This window comes from Python bivittatus, unplaced genomic scaffold, assembly GCF_059951505.1.
Source record: "Python bivittatus isolate LINGU-HERP-01145 unplaced genomic scaffold, Pbiv_v1 ctg000430_np1212, whole genome shotgun sequence".
Lineage (NCBI taxonomy): Eukaryota > Metazoa > Chordata > Lepidosauria > Squamata > Pythonidae > Python > Python bivittatus.
In genome coordinates, this window is record NW_028277071.1 from 3,520,115 (window position 1) to 3,532,683 (window position 12,569).

The 12,569-nt window shown below is 38.6% G+C and overlaps 1 protein-coding gene across 1 annotated transcript; it reads right to left on the reverse strand.

Moving 5' to 3' along the window:
- Positions 1-240: 240 nt before the first annotated feature.
- LOC148215278 (vomeronasal type-2 receptor 26-like) lies at positions 241-8,574 on the reverse strand. Its single transcript, XM_088144006.1, has 5 exons — positions 8,431-8,574; positions 6,956-7,837; positions 5,536-5,763; positions 4,303-4,429; positions 241-1,142 (listed from the first exon to the last, which is right to left on the reverse strand). The coding sequence occupies exons 1-5, from the start codon at positions 8,572-8,574 to the stop codon at positions 241-243; spliced, it is 2,283 nt and encodes a 760-aa protein (XP_088000132.1).
- Positions 8,575-12,569: the final 3,995 nt, after the last annotated feature.

Here is a 12,569-nt window from a genome sequence, read left to right on the forward strand (position 1 = left end):
TTCATTCATTCATTCATTTTAGCATAATTTTAGAACAACTATCCATACAGATATGGGTGGGAATATCATAAATTATTTTTTTAAAAAAAAAAACAGCTTTGCTATTGCTAAAATCAGCTGCAAAATCCCAGTTGCAGTAGAAGCAGTTGCAACTTGAAGATGGCAAATGGTTATAGGTCTTCAGTTTGGGGTCTTACTGCTTTTGCATGCCTAAATCAAAGTAATACAATCCTAGATCTTTCAGTTCTTTCTTTGTCTCAGTTGCTGCTTGTTATTCAGTTCAGGCTTCAATATGATGATATAGCATTTAGGGAAAAAGATGCATACAAGGAGCCCCCCACTGGATGTTATGATGGAGAAGATCTCCACAGCGACCATATGTTTTCCCCTTGTGGTCAGATAGCTAGGAACAAAGGAGAGCCAAACGCTGCAAAAGATCAACATGCTGAAGGTGATGAATTTGGCTTCATTAAAAGTGTCAGGTAGTTTGCGGGCAAAGAAAGCTACAGTAAAGCTGACAAGGGCTAGGAGGCCCATGAAGCCCAGGACACAGTAGAACATAACAAAGGAGCCTTCATTACATTCCAGAACAACTTCTTCTGCCATTAAGTGCACGTTGAAATCGGGGAATGGAGGAAAGGTCAACAGCCAGGCAGTACAAAGAACTACTTGAATGAAGGAGCAGAAAACTATGATGGAAATGGCCAATCTTTTCCCCACCCATTTCCTCATCGTAGACTTTGGTTTGGTGGCCATGAAAGCTAAAATGACAATGATGGTTTTTGCTAACACGCATGATACAGCTACAGTAAATATTATGCCAAAAGCACTTTGTCGGAGGAGACATGTTATTTTATGGGGTTTGCCAATAAACAGGAAAACACAAAGGAATGAAAGCAGGAGGGCAATGAGAAGGACGAAAGTGAGGTTTTGGTTGTTGGCCTTGACAATGGGAGTGTCCTGGTAATTCATGAAGATAACCAGAACCAACAATACAATCACAGAAGACAAAACAGAGGAAATCGCCAAGATGGTCCCCAATGTTTCCTCATATGTCAGGAATGTTACAGATTTTGGAAGACATGAATTTTGACCTTTGTTTGGATACTGATCTTCTGGACATGAAAAACAGTCATCCATATCTAGAAAAAAGAATCAGGTTAGAAAGATGGTTGCCCTGAAATTAATCAGAATGGAACATGATGTCAGAAAAGTTTGGCAAAAACAGGAAATATTTTTCATGATAGATTCGGTCAAGTATGGCCCCATTTATTAGCTGTACCAATAAAGTCTTTCCTAATAGATTCTTGTCTTTGTATGATGGAGGGGGATGACAAAAATACTTAATGTACATGTTTTATCTCTCCATGCCCATACATATATTCATATATCCATAGATTAGCACATATTCCCATTTAGTACTCCTTTTGTCCCTTTTTTGTTTAGGTAATATTTGGGGTTGCTTTCCACTTCAAATCTACTTAGTTATTTTCATTTTTTTAGAAATAGAGGTTTCATAAGCTGTCATATGAATGAGCAATCTAAGCGCATATTTAGAAATACTGAACAAATCCTTTTGCCTTTTTTTTCCTTTTTTTTTACACCCAGCACTTGACAACACCTTCCTGATCTTTGCGAATCTTGACAAGATTAAACGTGACAGGCCAAGTTAGAACTGTAGTTCTGGGGCAGTCAGGTAATCCACTACCGATTGCAAGCAGAACAAGAGCGGGCTTAGTTACCTGATGCCCAGCCCTTGCAAATGTAGAAAATTAGAAGAGGACAAAACTGTTCAGTGTTGCTTCTCCAAAGAAAGAGGCTTAATTTCGGACAAGAAGCATGCCTAAGTCAGAAGAATAAAATAAAGTCTTAGGAGTCAAGTTTCCGTTAACAAACAATTTCCATCCTGAAGCCGCATCACCTGAAGAGGTGCTGTTTTGGAACCCCTGCCTGTCCTCTGCACTGGCGGAAGACAACTCTCAAATCTGATTCTTGGATCTTCAAGCTTTCCATGTAGAACTTTGACTGCTGAAAGAAGCTTGCTTGTTTCTCTTGAGCTCTTGCATTTATGCACTGCTGTGAGGATGCCATAAAGATTTGTTATCTCAATCTGATCTCTTGAACCTATAACTGCTGGCATAGGGCATGAAGAAAACCATATGGGAATGTCTTTCAAGTTAAGTTTTCCCAGGAGTAAAACTGAACTTGAAAGAGATTCTAACTCAAAGAATTTGAAATCTTTATTGAGATATTTACAGATGTAATTGCATTGCCTTCAAGTCAGACGTGACAACTCATTTAGCTTCTTGTAAACATTTTTTGCAAATGGTTTGCCATGGCCATTTTCCTGGGCCTCAGAGGGAGGGAACAGCCAAAGGTTATACAGCTCTTGTGGCCAGATGGGACTAGAACTTAGATTCGCCCACTACGAGTCCACTGTCTTAACCACTACACCAAATTGGCTATGATAATTGTGAAAGAATGAAGCAAAAATGCAGGTGATGAAAATATCCATAAAAGGAAGGAAAGGATGCAAGACCAAGAATGACTTTCTTTGTAGCTCTAAGGTTGAAATAAACACTGTGTGAAGTGCAAGTGTTGTGGTAAGAAATTTTACAAGAGGCTGAAGAACAGCCTGTCCTTTTTCAGGACTCCACCTGAAAGAAAGTGGCGCATTCCAGTGACCTTGCAAGCACAAAGGGGAGGGGTGAGGGAGACAGGAAGGCCTGTCCATGACAAGGGTTGAAATTTTAGTATGCTTCCTCCACAGAAAAGCTATCCTGGGTCTCTGAGAAGTGCGGCTTGTTCTGTTTCTCCCTGATTTATTGCCATTTCCTTGTTTATCCATGGCAGTGACATTGATTATTGACTGATTTTGTGCTACCAAATTGGTGTCAACTCTCAGTGACTGCATAAATAGATATTCTCCTTGTACTCTGTCCCTAACCTGGTCTTTCAGGTCTTCCAATGGTGCACTCATCATCACTGACTGCGACTATTCAGCTTGCTGCTGGTTGTCTTGTTCCTCTTCCTTTGCCAGCATTAGAGCCTTCTCCAGAGAGCTGGGTCTTTGCAGAATGTGTCCAAAGTATGATAATTTGAGCCTGGTCATTTATGCCTAGAGTTAAAACTCTGCATTGCTTTGTTTGATGATCCAGTCATTTATTTTCTTGGCTGTCCATAGTATTTTCACCCATCTTCTCTAATAGCAATGTTCAAAAGCATCTTTCTATCCTATTCTTCAAAGTCCAACTTTCCCTTCCATAGAGTGTCATAGGGATTACCATGGCTTGCACCACTGTCACATCACAGTATTTGAATATATGTTCCAAGATCTTCATGGCTACCCTACTGAGAACTAGTCGGAGGTGTATTTCTTGACTTCTTGTTCCTTTACTATTGATGGTTGATGTTAAAGGCAGAAACTCTCCACGACTTCAAGATCTTCCATGTCAATGCTAGGGCAGTGACATAGTCCTTTGCATTTGATCATTATTGCAGAAGTTAAAATTGAGAGGGCCCCTGTTACCATTCCTTGGTTAATGTGTATTTCACTGAATGTCCTGCCTGTCAATCATAATTGCATATGTGTGCTGAGAAGTAAATGTTAATTTTTCCCCCTCTTTTCATTTAAAAGAGGAAGACTAGAGGTGTTTTACTTTGTCAAACCTGGCATTTTCCCGAGTTTCTGTTTCATAGAAGAAATCAATTCTGAAAGGCCATCCCTTTTTTGAAGCAAACATTCTTCTGGGATGGTGAAGGAAGGAAGAACTTCCATTCATATTTACCTCTAATTCAATTGCATTATATTTATCATCAGTCACTTTACATAATTCAATTTAGGAATAGCAAATAGGCTGTGCTGACCACAGGATTTGATCTCCAAACGTGGCTTTGGGTGTGCAGAAGTACAAAAATATTTCCTCTCTGCATGATCTTAAAGCTCTGTCATTGCTTGGGATGACTAACAGCTTGAAGATGTTGCAGTTGGGTGTTATGTTGGTGCTCATGTGCTTTCTGAAGCAGTTGTTAGAGATTTTGTCTCTGCACAGACTGAATATCAAATATTTCTGCATCCAACCATTGTCATTATCTGACCCGCCTAGAGAAAACAAATAGATAAATAGACATCTTTTCAGTGTGTGAGGAAATAGTATTAAGATCTGTACTCATATCAGATTATACCCTTACACTGCAACTATCAACTGTGACACACATTTGGCTGCTTTGAAGTGAATATCTACACCACCTAATATATCAACATGTCTGCAAACTCTGCATTGCTCGTCTTTCGCCACTCACCTATCAGATTGGAAATCTTCCCTTCTGGACAGCGAAGGCAATCATAGCAACAGAATGGCTTCCCTTCTATTTTGGTCTTAGCATAACCCAAATGGCAGTAGTTATTACACAAGGAAAGTGGCCGGGCCTGTTCACAAAGGAAAGAAGAGAACGTTTTGTTTTTTCCAAGACTGTGTTCTAATAGTTATTCTTCATTTAGGCTCTCACTCTGTATCAGGTTTGGTGAGAGGTCTTGTCAGTGATGTCACTAAATAGATGCAAGGGGAGGAAAATACTATGGGATTTACAGAGCTGCCTTTCATTGTCTTTGCCATGTATTTTGAACAATTGTAAGGTAAAAGCCTCCTTGAGTGAAGCTCATCTTCTTCTTAGCACAGGAATATGTGCACATAGCTTATTAACAACAGTATGGAGGGAGTTCGCCTTTGTCCTCTTTGTGGAATTTTTTTTCAACTTCCTACAGCCTTGGGATTTTCTACTCTTCTGGTAATGAACTACTAAGCCAAACCACTTGGCTTAGTTTGTTTCATCATCCACCAAGATCTGTTAGATGATGACCTCTGCTGTGATTTAAGATGATTGTTGTTGTTTAGTCGTTAAGTCATGTCCGACTCTTCGTGACCCCATGAACCATATTGCGCCAGGCCTTCCGGTCCTTCACTGCCTCCCTGAGTTTGCTCAGTTTCATTCTGATTGCTTCAGTGATGCTATCTAACCATCTCATCCTCTGCCGTCCTCTTCTCCTTTTGCCTTCAATCTTTCCCAGCATCAGGGTCTTCTCCAACGAGATCTCTCTTCGCATTAGGTGACCAAAATATCTGAGCTTGAGCTTCATTATCGATCCTTCCAATGAGCAATCAGGGTTGAGATTTAAGATGATATATGATTGTATAATGATATGGATTATACAGTATAAATATCTTCATGGGATAGGTAGACTTATTTATCCCAATATTTGTATCCATATTTGTTACAATGAATGTGTTCCGTTTTTCATAATTATATGAGTATATGAAAGATTTTTTCACATGGCCATGTTGTTACATTACTTCTCACTTTTTGTTTTTTTTCAAACTTCGAGGGAGTATGCAAATTGAACCTTCCTCCCTAAAACATTAATCAGTATAAGGTTTCCCTGGCACATATTTCAGAACTTCTGACATGAGAAGCCATCTACTCAATTAAACCTTAGTAACGTGAACCTGGTTTATCCAACTTGTGTTTTGACCGTACCTGGTTAAACCTCTTTGGCCAAATGATGGCTTCCTCATAGATCATTAACATGTTTACTTGTGAAGTCACAGATCCTATTCCACCAACTTTGACTTTCAAAAAGGATTTGTTTGGGAATGTGACCCAATTGATGACATCAAATCCAGCCTCTAGTTCTCCATTATGGTTGAAAGATAATGTTTCCCCTGCAGTATTATTGAATGAGATGCTTCTTATAATTTCATTCAGCTAAAAAACACACAGAAAGACACATACACACAGAGACAAACGGGGGGAAAAAAAGAATAAAAGGAAGGAAGAAACAAACTATTCATGAGTACCTATAAAGTGGTGTAGAGTTATCTCCATTTAAGGAATATGGGAATAAACATTTTTATATGTAGCTTAGACTTTAATGCAGGAGACAAACACTGTCTACCATCCTGTTACAACTTCTCAAAGAAATAGAAACTTCCTTGAATCTGATAATCTGAGTCTGGGAAAGAGCTATGAGAGAGATTTATTATTACTATTACTATTACTATTACTATTATTATTATTAATTTGCATAGACTGAGAGTCTTTCATTGAGAGTTGAAGGAAGGAAGGAAGTTGAACCGGCTAAGGAGCTGACAGGAAGAGAGTGGTTCAAACAGAGAAGATAGCTAGCAAGCAAGTTTCAGTTTAAACAGTTTCAGACTGCTGAAGAATGAGAACAGTTCAGCAAAGGAGAGAAAGGAGGGAAGATGACAGCCTGGTAAATGATCAAGCCTATCGAACATAAATTACAAAGAGGGAGAAGTGGATCTAAAATCAAAGTTCTGCTAGCCATGACAGGTTGCCAGCTAGGCTTTAGTTAAACCACTTGGTTAACACTGTTGTGAATTTAAAAAAATATAAATGCAGAGTGATAGACACCCCTTGCCCCCTCCCTTCCTGTTGCAGAAGGGAGATAGCAGGATAAAGTATTTTAAGACATACATTAATTTCCAATCTCTTCTGAAGTTAGCAGCGGGAAGAGGGAATACTTATCTTCTTTAGCAGTATGCAGAATTATTTAACCGAAAGAGTCAAACTCTTGGAAAAACCAGTGCTTTTCTAATTATTAAATGTTACAGAAAAAAGTGAAGAGAAGGAAACAATAGGAGTACAGGCATTCAGTCAGAATTGTGAATCTGAGTGTCCTGCGCATTTGGAAGGAATTCTGCTCTTTTCTGTAACATAATCTATTCTAAAATTCTTATTTAATTGGAGGTGAAATACACTATGCCCAAAAGCAAAATGATTTTGAACTAGTATTTAATTTGGCCATTAGATGAGTTAGACATTGACGCACTTGACACTTCTTAGGGTCCTTGAAACTAAATGTTTATTTAGGCCAGTAGATGAGAGATGGACAAATCTACACACCTGACACTTTTTATTGTCTTTGAGACATTACCTTCCATGGATGAAGTTTGAGAAGTTCAATAAATCTTACTTTCCCTCTTCTTGATCTATGTTTGAAGGTATTTGAATGAGCAAGATGTAATGCCTGGGCCAAAATGTACGCAGCATTGTAGATGCTATAGCTGTGGCCAGTCATGTCCATTTCAAAAACAGATGCAGGGAGGGCCTCTAGCTTCTCCTCCCCAGTGCAGATCAGTTGACTGTCCATCATGGAGTTGGGTTCCCCATCTACCATGGAACCTGAGAACACACATCCAAACGCCTCCTTCCAGAAAACGCTAATAAAGCCATCCTCTTGATGGAAGTTTGGTTTTATTGTCTGAAGAAAGTCCTGAAACCCTAGGACCTCCACTGAATGAACTGCAAAAGATAGAGCACCATGGAGAAAATCTAGGTCTTCCCATCTCTGAAAGGGAAGAGATGTGAAATCCATCTGGGCTGTCATAATCCAGATTTTACCATTTCTTTGTAATGGTATCTCTAAAAATGTTGACGCAGTTGGAAACATTCTCAAAACGATCATTACATCAATTTCACCTTGGACTAACACTGAATTGACAGTGCTGTTCATGACAACAAAGTACATTTTAATTCCTTCTTTCACCATATTGACAATGTCGGTGGAATAAGAAATGATTGGGAATCTTTCAATGAAGTCAAAGCAGATCCCGCTCTGGGCAAACCTTGGTACCACATTTTGTACAAAATTCTCCCCATTCTCATTACTCACGGACAAGACCCCAATCCAGGTCCACTTAAAATGCTGCAGAAGCTGAAGAATTCCCTTATACTGATGGTCCATATTTGGAAACATTTGGTGATAGAAACCAGCCTGTTTGTCCTTATTTGTTGCTGGAGCAGAGCCATACGTCAACTACAGAAATTACAGAAGAATTAGGAAAGGAGACAAAAGGCTTTGCTTTTTTTTTTTTTTTTTTAAACTGTTTTGATATATGTAGTAACTCTAGAGCACAAGCAAAGGTTTAGATCCATTTCATATTACCAGTTTTACATTTGGCAGTTGTGTTCCTCAAGCACTTTCAATCAGACAAGTTAGTTTTGCACAACTTACTAATCTTTGCTTGTCTTAATCTTGCTTAGGGTTTTTTGGTGCTTCCTATGCTGTATGAACACACACATTTGACATACTTTATTGTGGGAACTCAGAAAAGGGGCTAATTTAGTTATAAAGTATGTTTTTTGATTGCAGCCAGTAACATTTGGTATACCAGGAGTTTCCTAGCCCCAGGTAACATGCATGATGCTCTCCATCCACATATTATTACCCAGGCAATTGAAGAACTAGCAGCCATGATAAGCATATTTCACAGATTTCAAAATCAGGTTGAAAAAAAAGATATGCCTCTTGATTTCAGTCAGTGTTTACTTTTTCCAAGTGATCAAGTCCTATTTAAAAGGAATGAAATATTTAACTGGATTTTGTCCATACTCCACATACATGGTTACCTGAGGAAATTTATAGATCTGAAGAATGATGGCCACGTGAAGACACACATCAGTGTCCGGTCCTCCAATTATTGCTACTGGATATTTCTGGATGTCACAGTTGTAGTTAGGGATTAATCTGCCTTTAGAGGAAAGGATTTCCATTGAGGCATGATACATCCATTTTGGAGTGAAATGACTGTTATAGATTTGGAAGCCCAGTGTTACATTGGGTAATCCTTGGGGATTAGTATTGATCTCCTTGACAGCAAATACCAAAGCCAGGATGTGTTGGTAAATCTGAGTTATCACCCTGAAGAGAGAGGTATATGATCTGCTATAATACATTTAACTCAGAATAGGATACCTATTTTGTCCTTCCTTTCAAGTATAATATAAGGAGTTGATGCAGTCTATATATGTAAGAAGCAATATGACTGATTCATACCGCTTATTTAAGTAGTCAGCAACTAAACTAATCAAAGCTCTTTATCAGAAAGATCTGGCAACCGACAGGAAAACCAGGTTTCTTATGCTCCTGCTTGGTGTCCTGTAATTTTTTTCTAGGACAATGCCCCATGTTAGCTTAGGTTAGGATGTTCATCAAAGGAAGTTACTAGGGAGGGGAACTTGGCTCCCAGCTCCCTTCATACAGCTTTGGTGTTGTGAGAGACGAAGTGCTACTTTCATAAATTTGGCTGTACAAAAATATAATTGAATAAATATGTGGTACAATATCTCCAAAGAAAAGACACTGGCTTCTCCAGGACAAGTATAATACTGCTGAGGTTTGGGAGAGTGGGTGACAAAAAGAAACATTCTTTCTCTAACATTCTTTGCCTGGCATTTGGTGGCACCAGATGAATCAAACAGGTAAAGGCAGCAAATATTTAGAAACTATAAAGGCCATAAAATCATAACGCATAGGCAAAGGCAGTATACAGTTGAATAAATAAAAGATAAAAACAGCAATTATTTTATACTGTAGTGATTCTTCAAGGCCAAATGGCACACTCCCTGCTAGAGACCCTCACACACATGAGCATACCACATACATACCACAATTCAAACAATGCTCTTACTGCCACTCACCTTCAGGTCTACTTTACATGTATGGCTCTAGGCATGACTGAATGAATACTTACAGAATTTCCTCAAAAAGGTCACTAGAAGGAGGTGACTTGAAGTCCATCATCCTGTAAAACAGGTAGATCTGAGAAATGATGCCAGCAATGTTGATGTCCCCTGACTGGTATTGTTTGTGAAGAATAGGGAGAGGATCAGCAATGCTGCATTTACTATGAGAAATGGTACACAATACTGTTGGTGAAAGCATTGACAGGAATGCTGTGGACACACCACACAGAAGGAAACAATTCATTCTGGAACTTCAATCACCTTTTTCCACCATACCTTTCCTTACGTATTCTGAGTTTAAGACCCAAAGAGTTTCTTGGTGTGCATGTCTGTTTGTGTGTATTTATGGAGGGAATGGAAAGCTGAGACTTTGAGATAAAAATCAAGTGTGGTCAAGCACTGGCTACCTTTAATTGCAGATAGGAATGATGCAGGTTTTAGTAAGAGTTCTTGATCCACATGAGGTATAAAATCATGGTTATACTAATTATTACAGTTCTAATTATCATCTTTGTGATAATCACCAAGTTTGAATCCTAGGCTATAGGAAACCCTGAACAAGAAGAGGTATTTTGTTTGTTATGTCTCAGAAGAAATTGTCTGTGGTTGGCACCGAGCAATAATGGGATTTGGAATGAGTAATAACAAGCCAGAAAATAGCAAGGGTGGAAAAGAGAAAAAATACTGCCAGGAAAGTTGAAGTTATTTGCAACTTTTGTATTTATATTAGTGAAGGGGGAATCCTCATGAAGTTCACAGGAAATGAATGCTATAAACAAACAGAAACAAACAAATATTTTGTTTTGTCCTGGCAAATTGGTCTCATTTGTGCCTCCTCCATAACTGGTCCCATGATACTATTCCTTCAAACTGATGTTACTCCTTTTGTTTTCTGTAGTTTGGCTTAATGTTTCTGTGAAGTTCATACTAAGGTCAACCCCACAAGACTCAAAGACTGATGTAAGGGGCCAGTTCCCTTCCTGATTAGAACTGAAACCCTAATGTTCTACCCAAAGATGACTTGTCAATCTTCATATTATGTAGTATATACCAGCTCTTCCCACTGGCATCTCTGATTGCTGAAACTTAATAAAACAATGATTGAAATGGCAAAAGGATATGTGTCAAAGATAATGTTGTCAGAGACATAGCCTCTTCCAGGACTGTTCCTTTGTTAATTAAGGGAAGAGCCATTTGCTCTTCAATGTCTCATCCCTTCTTCCTTGGAAACTGTTTTGCTAATCTGAAAGCATCTGGAAAACCTTTTCAAGGCCATCAATAGTTTGGCAACTCTTTGTTTCCATTCAGGAGGAAAGCCATTAACCAGCTCAATCCTTCCTTCTCCCCATTTTTTTTTTTTTTTGGTCTCTTTCTGAGTTTCTTTTGTTAGTCTTGATTATCTTATCGCTTTCCTATTTTTCCCAGATAGGGTCATCTATAACATTACTTTTGCCGCAGGGCAGGAATTTCTATACAAGGAAAAGTCTACCTCACATTTCATTGCTGCTTCATGGTTCTATCATCTATCTATCTATCTATCTATCTATCTATCTATCTATCTATCTATCTATCTATCTATCTATCTATCTATGTACTTAACATCATCATCATCATTATCTCTATCTATCTATCATCTATCTAATCATAATATTTACTAACTGTGGACTTCACAAGGATTCCCCCTTCACTATTATAAATACAAATGTTGCAAATATCTTCTAATTTCATGCCTGCATTTTTTCTCTTTTCCATCCTTGCTGTTTTCCGGCTTGCTGTTACCCGTTATAAATCCCATTATCACTTGGTGTCAACCAGAGGCAATTTCTTCTGAGACATAACAAACAAAATACCCCTTCTTCTTCAGGGTTTCCTAAGGCCTGGGATTCTAAGTTGGTGATTATCTCAAATGTAATAATTAGTATAACCATGATTGTCCACCTCAAGTGGATCAATAACTGTTAATACGCCCTGCACCATTCCCATCTGCAATTAAAATTAGCCAGTGCTTGACCACATATGATCTTTATCTCAAAGTCTCAGCTTCCCAAGATCTCCATACACACACACACACACACACACACACACACACACAGATGCACACCAAGCAATTCTTTGGGTCTTAAACTCAAAATCCATAAGGAAAGGTAAGGTGGAAAAAGGTGATGTGAGCTGCAGAATGAATTGTTTCCTTCTATGTGGTGTGTCCACAGTGTTCCTATCAATGCTTTGGACAACAGTAATCGGCAACATTTCTTATAGTAAATGCAGCATTGCTGATCCTCTGCCTATTCTTCACAAGCAATACCAGGCAGGGGACATCAACATTGCTGGCACCATTTCTCAGATCTACCTGTTTTATAGGATGATGGACTTCAAGACACCTCCTTCTAGCGACCTCTTTGAGGATGTTATGTAAGTATTCAGTCATGCCAGGGACATACATGTAAAATAGATCTGGAAGTGAATGAGAGTAAGAGCACAGTTTGAATTCGGTTACATATATGGTATGCTCACATGTGTGTGGTTGTGTAGTAGGGAGTGTGCCATTTGGTCTTGAAGCTTCTGTGGAGTATAAAAGTATTGCTGGTTGTGTCTGTTATATATTCACATGTACACTGTTTTTTTCCTATGCATTAAGATTTTATGGCCTTTGTAGTTTCTAAATATTTGTTGCCTTTACCTGTTTGATTCATATGCCAAGCAAATATAGTAGTGTTAGAGAATGGATTTTTTTTGTCACCCCCTCTCCCAAACCTCAGCAATTTTAGTTTCAGCCTATAGAAGCCAGTGTGTTTTCTTTGATATATTGTACCACATACTTAATTCAATTATATTTTTTTACAGCCAGATTTATGCAAGTAGCAGTTCCTCTGTCACAACACCAAAGCTGTATGAAGGGAGCTGGGAGCCAAATTTCTCTTCCAAGTAACTTGTTTCCATGAACATCCTAACCTAATCTACCATGGAGGATTGTCCTAGTCTTGCCATCTATTTTTTTTTTTTCACAGAGAAAAGGTGGAATT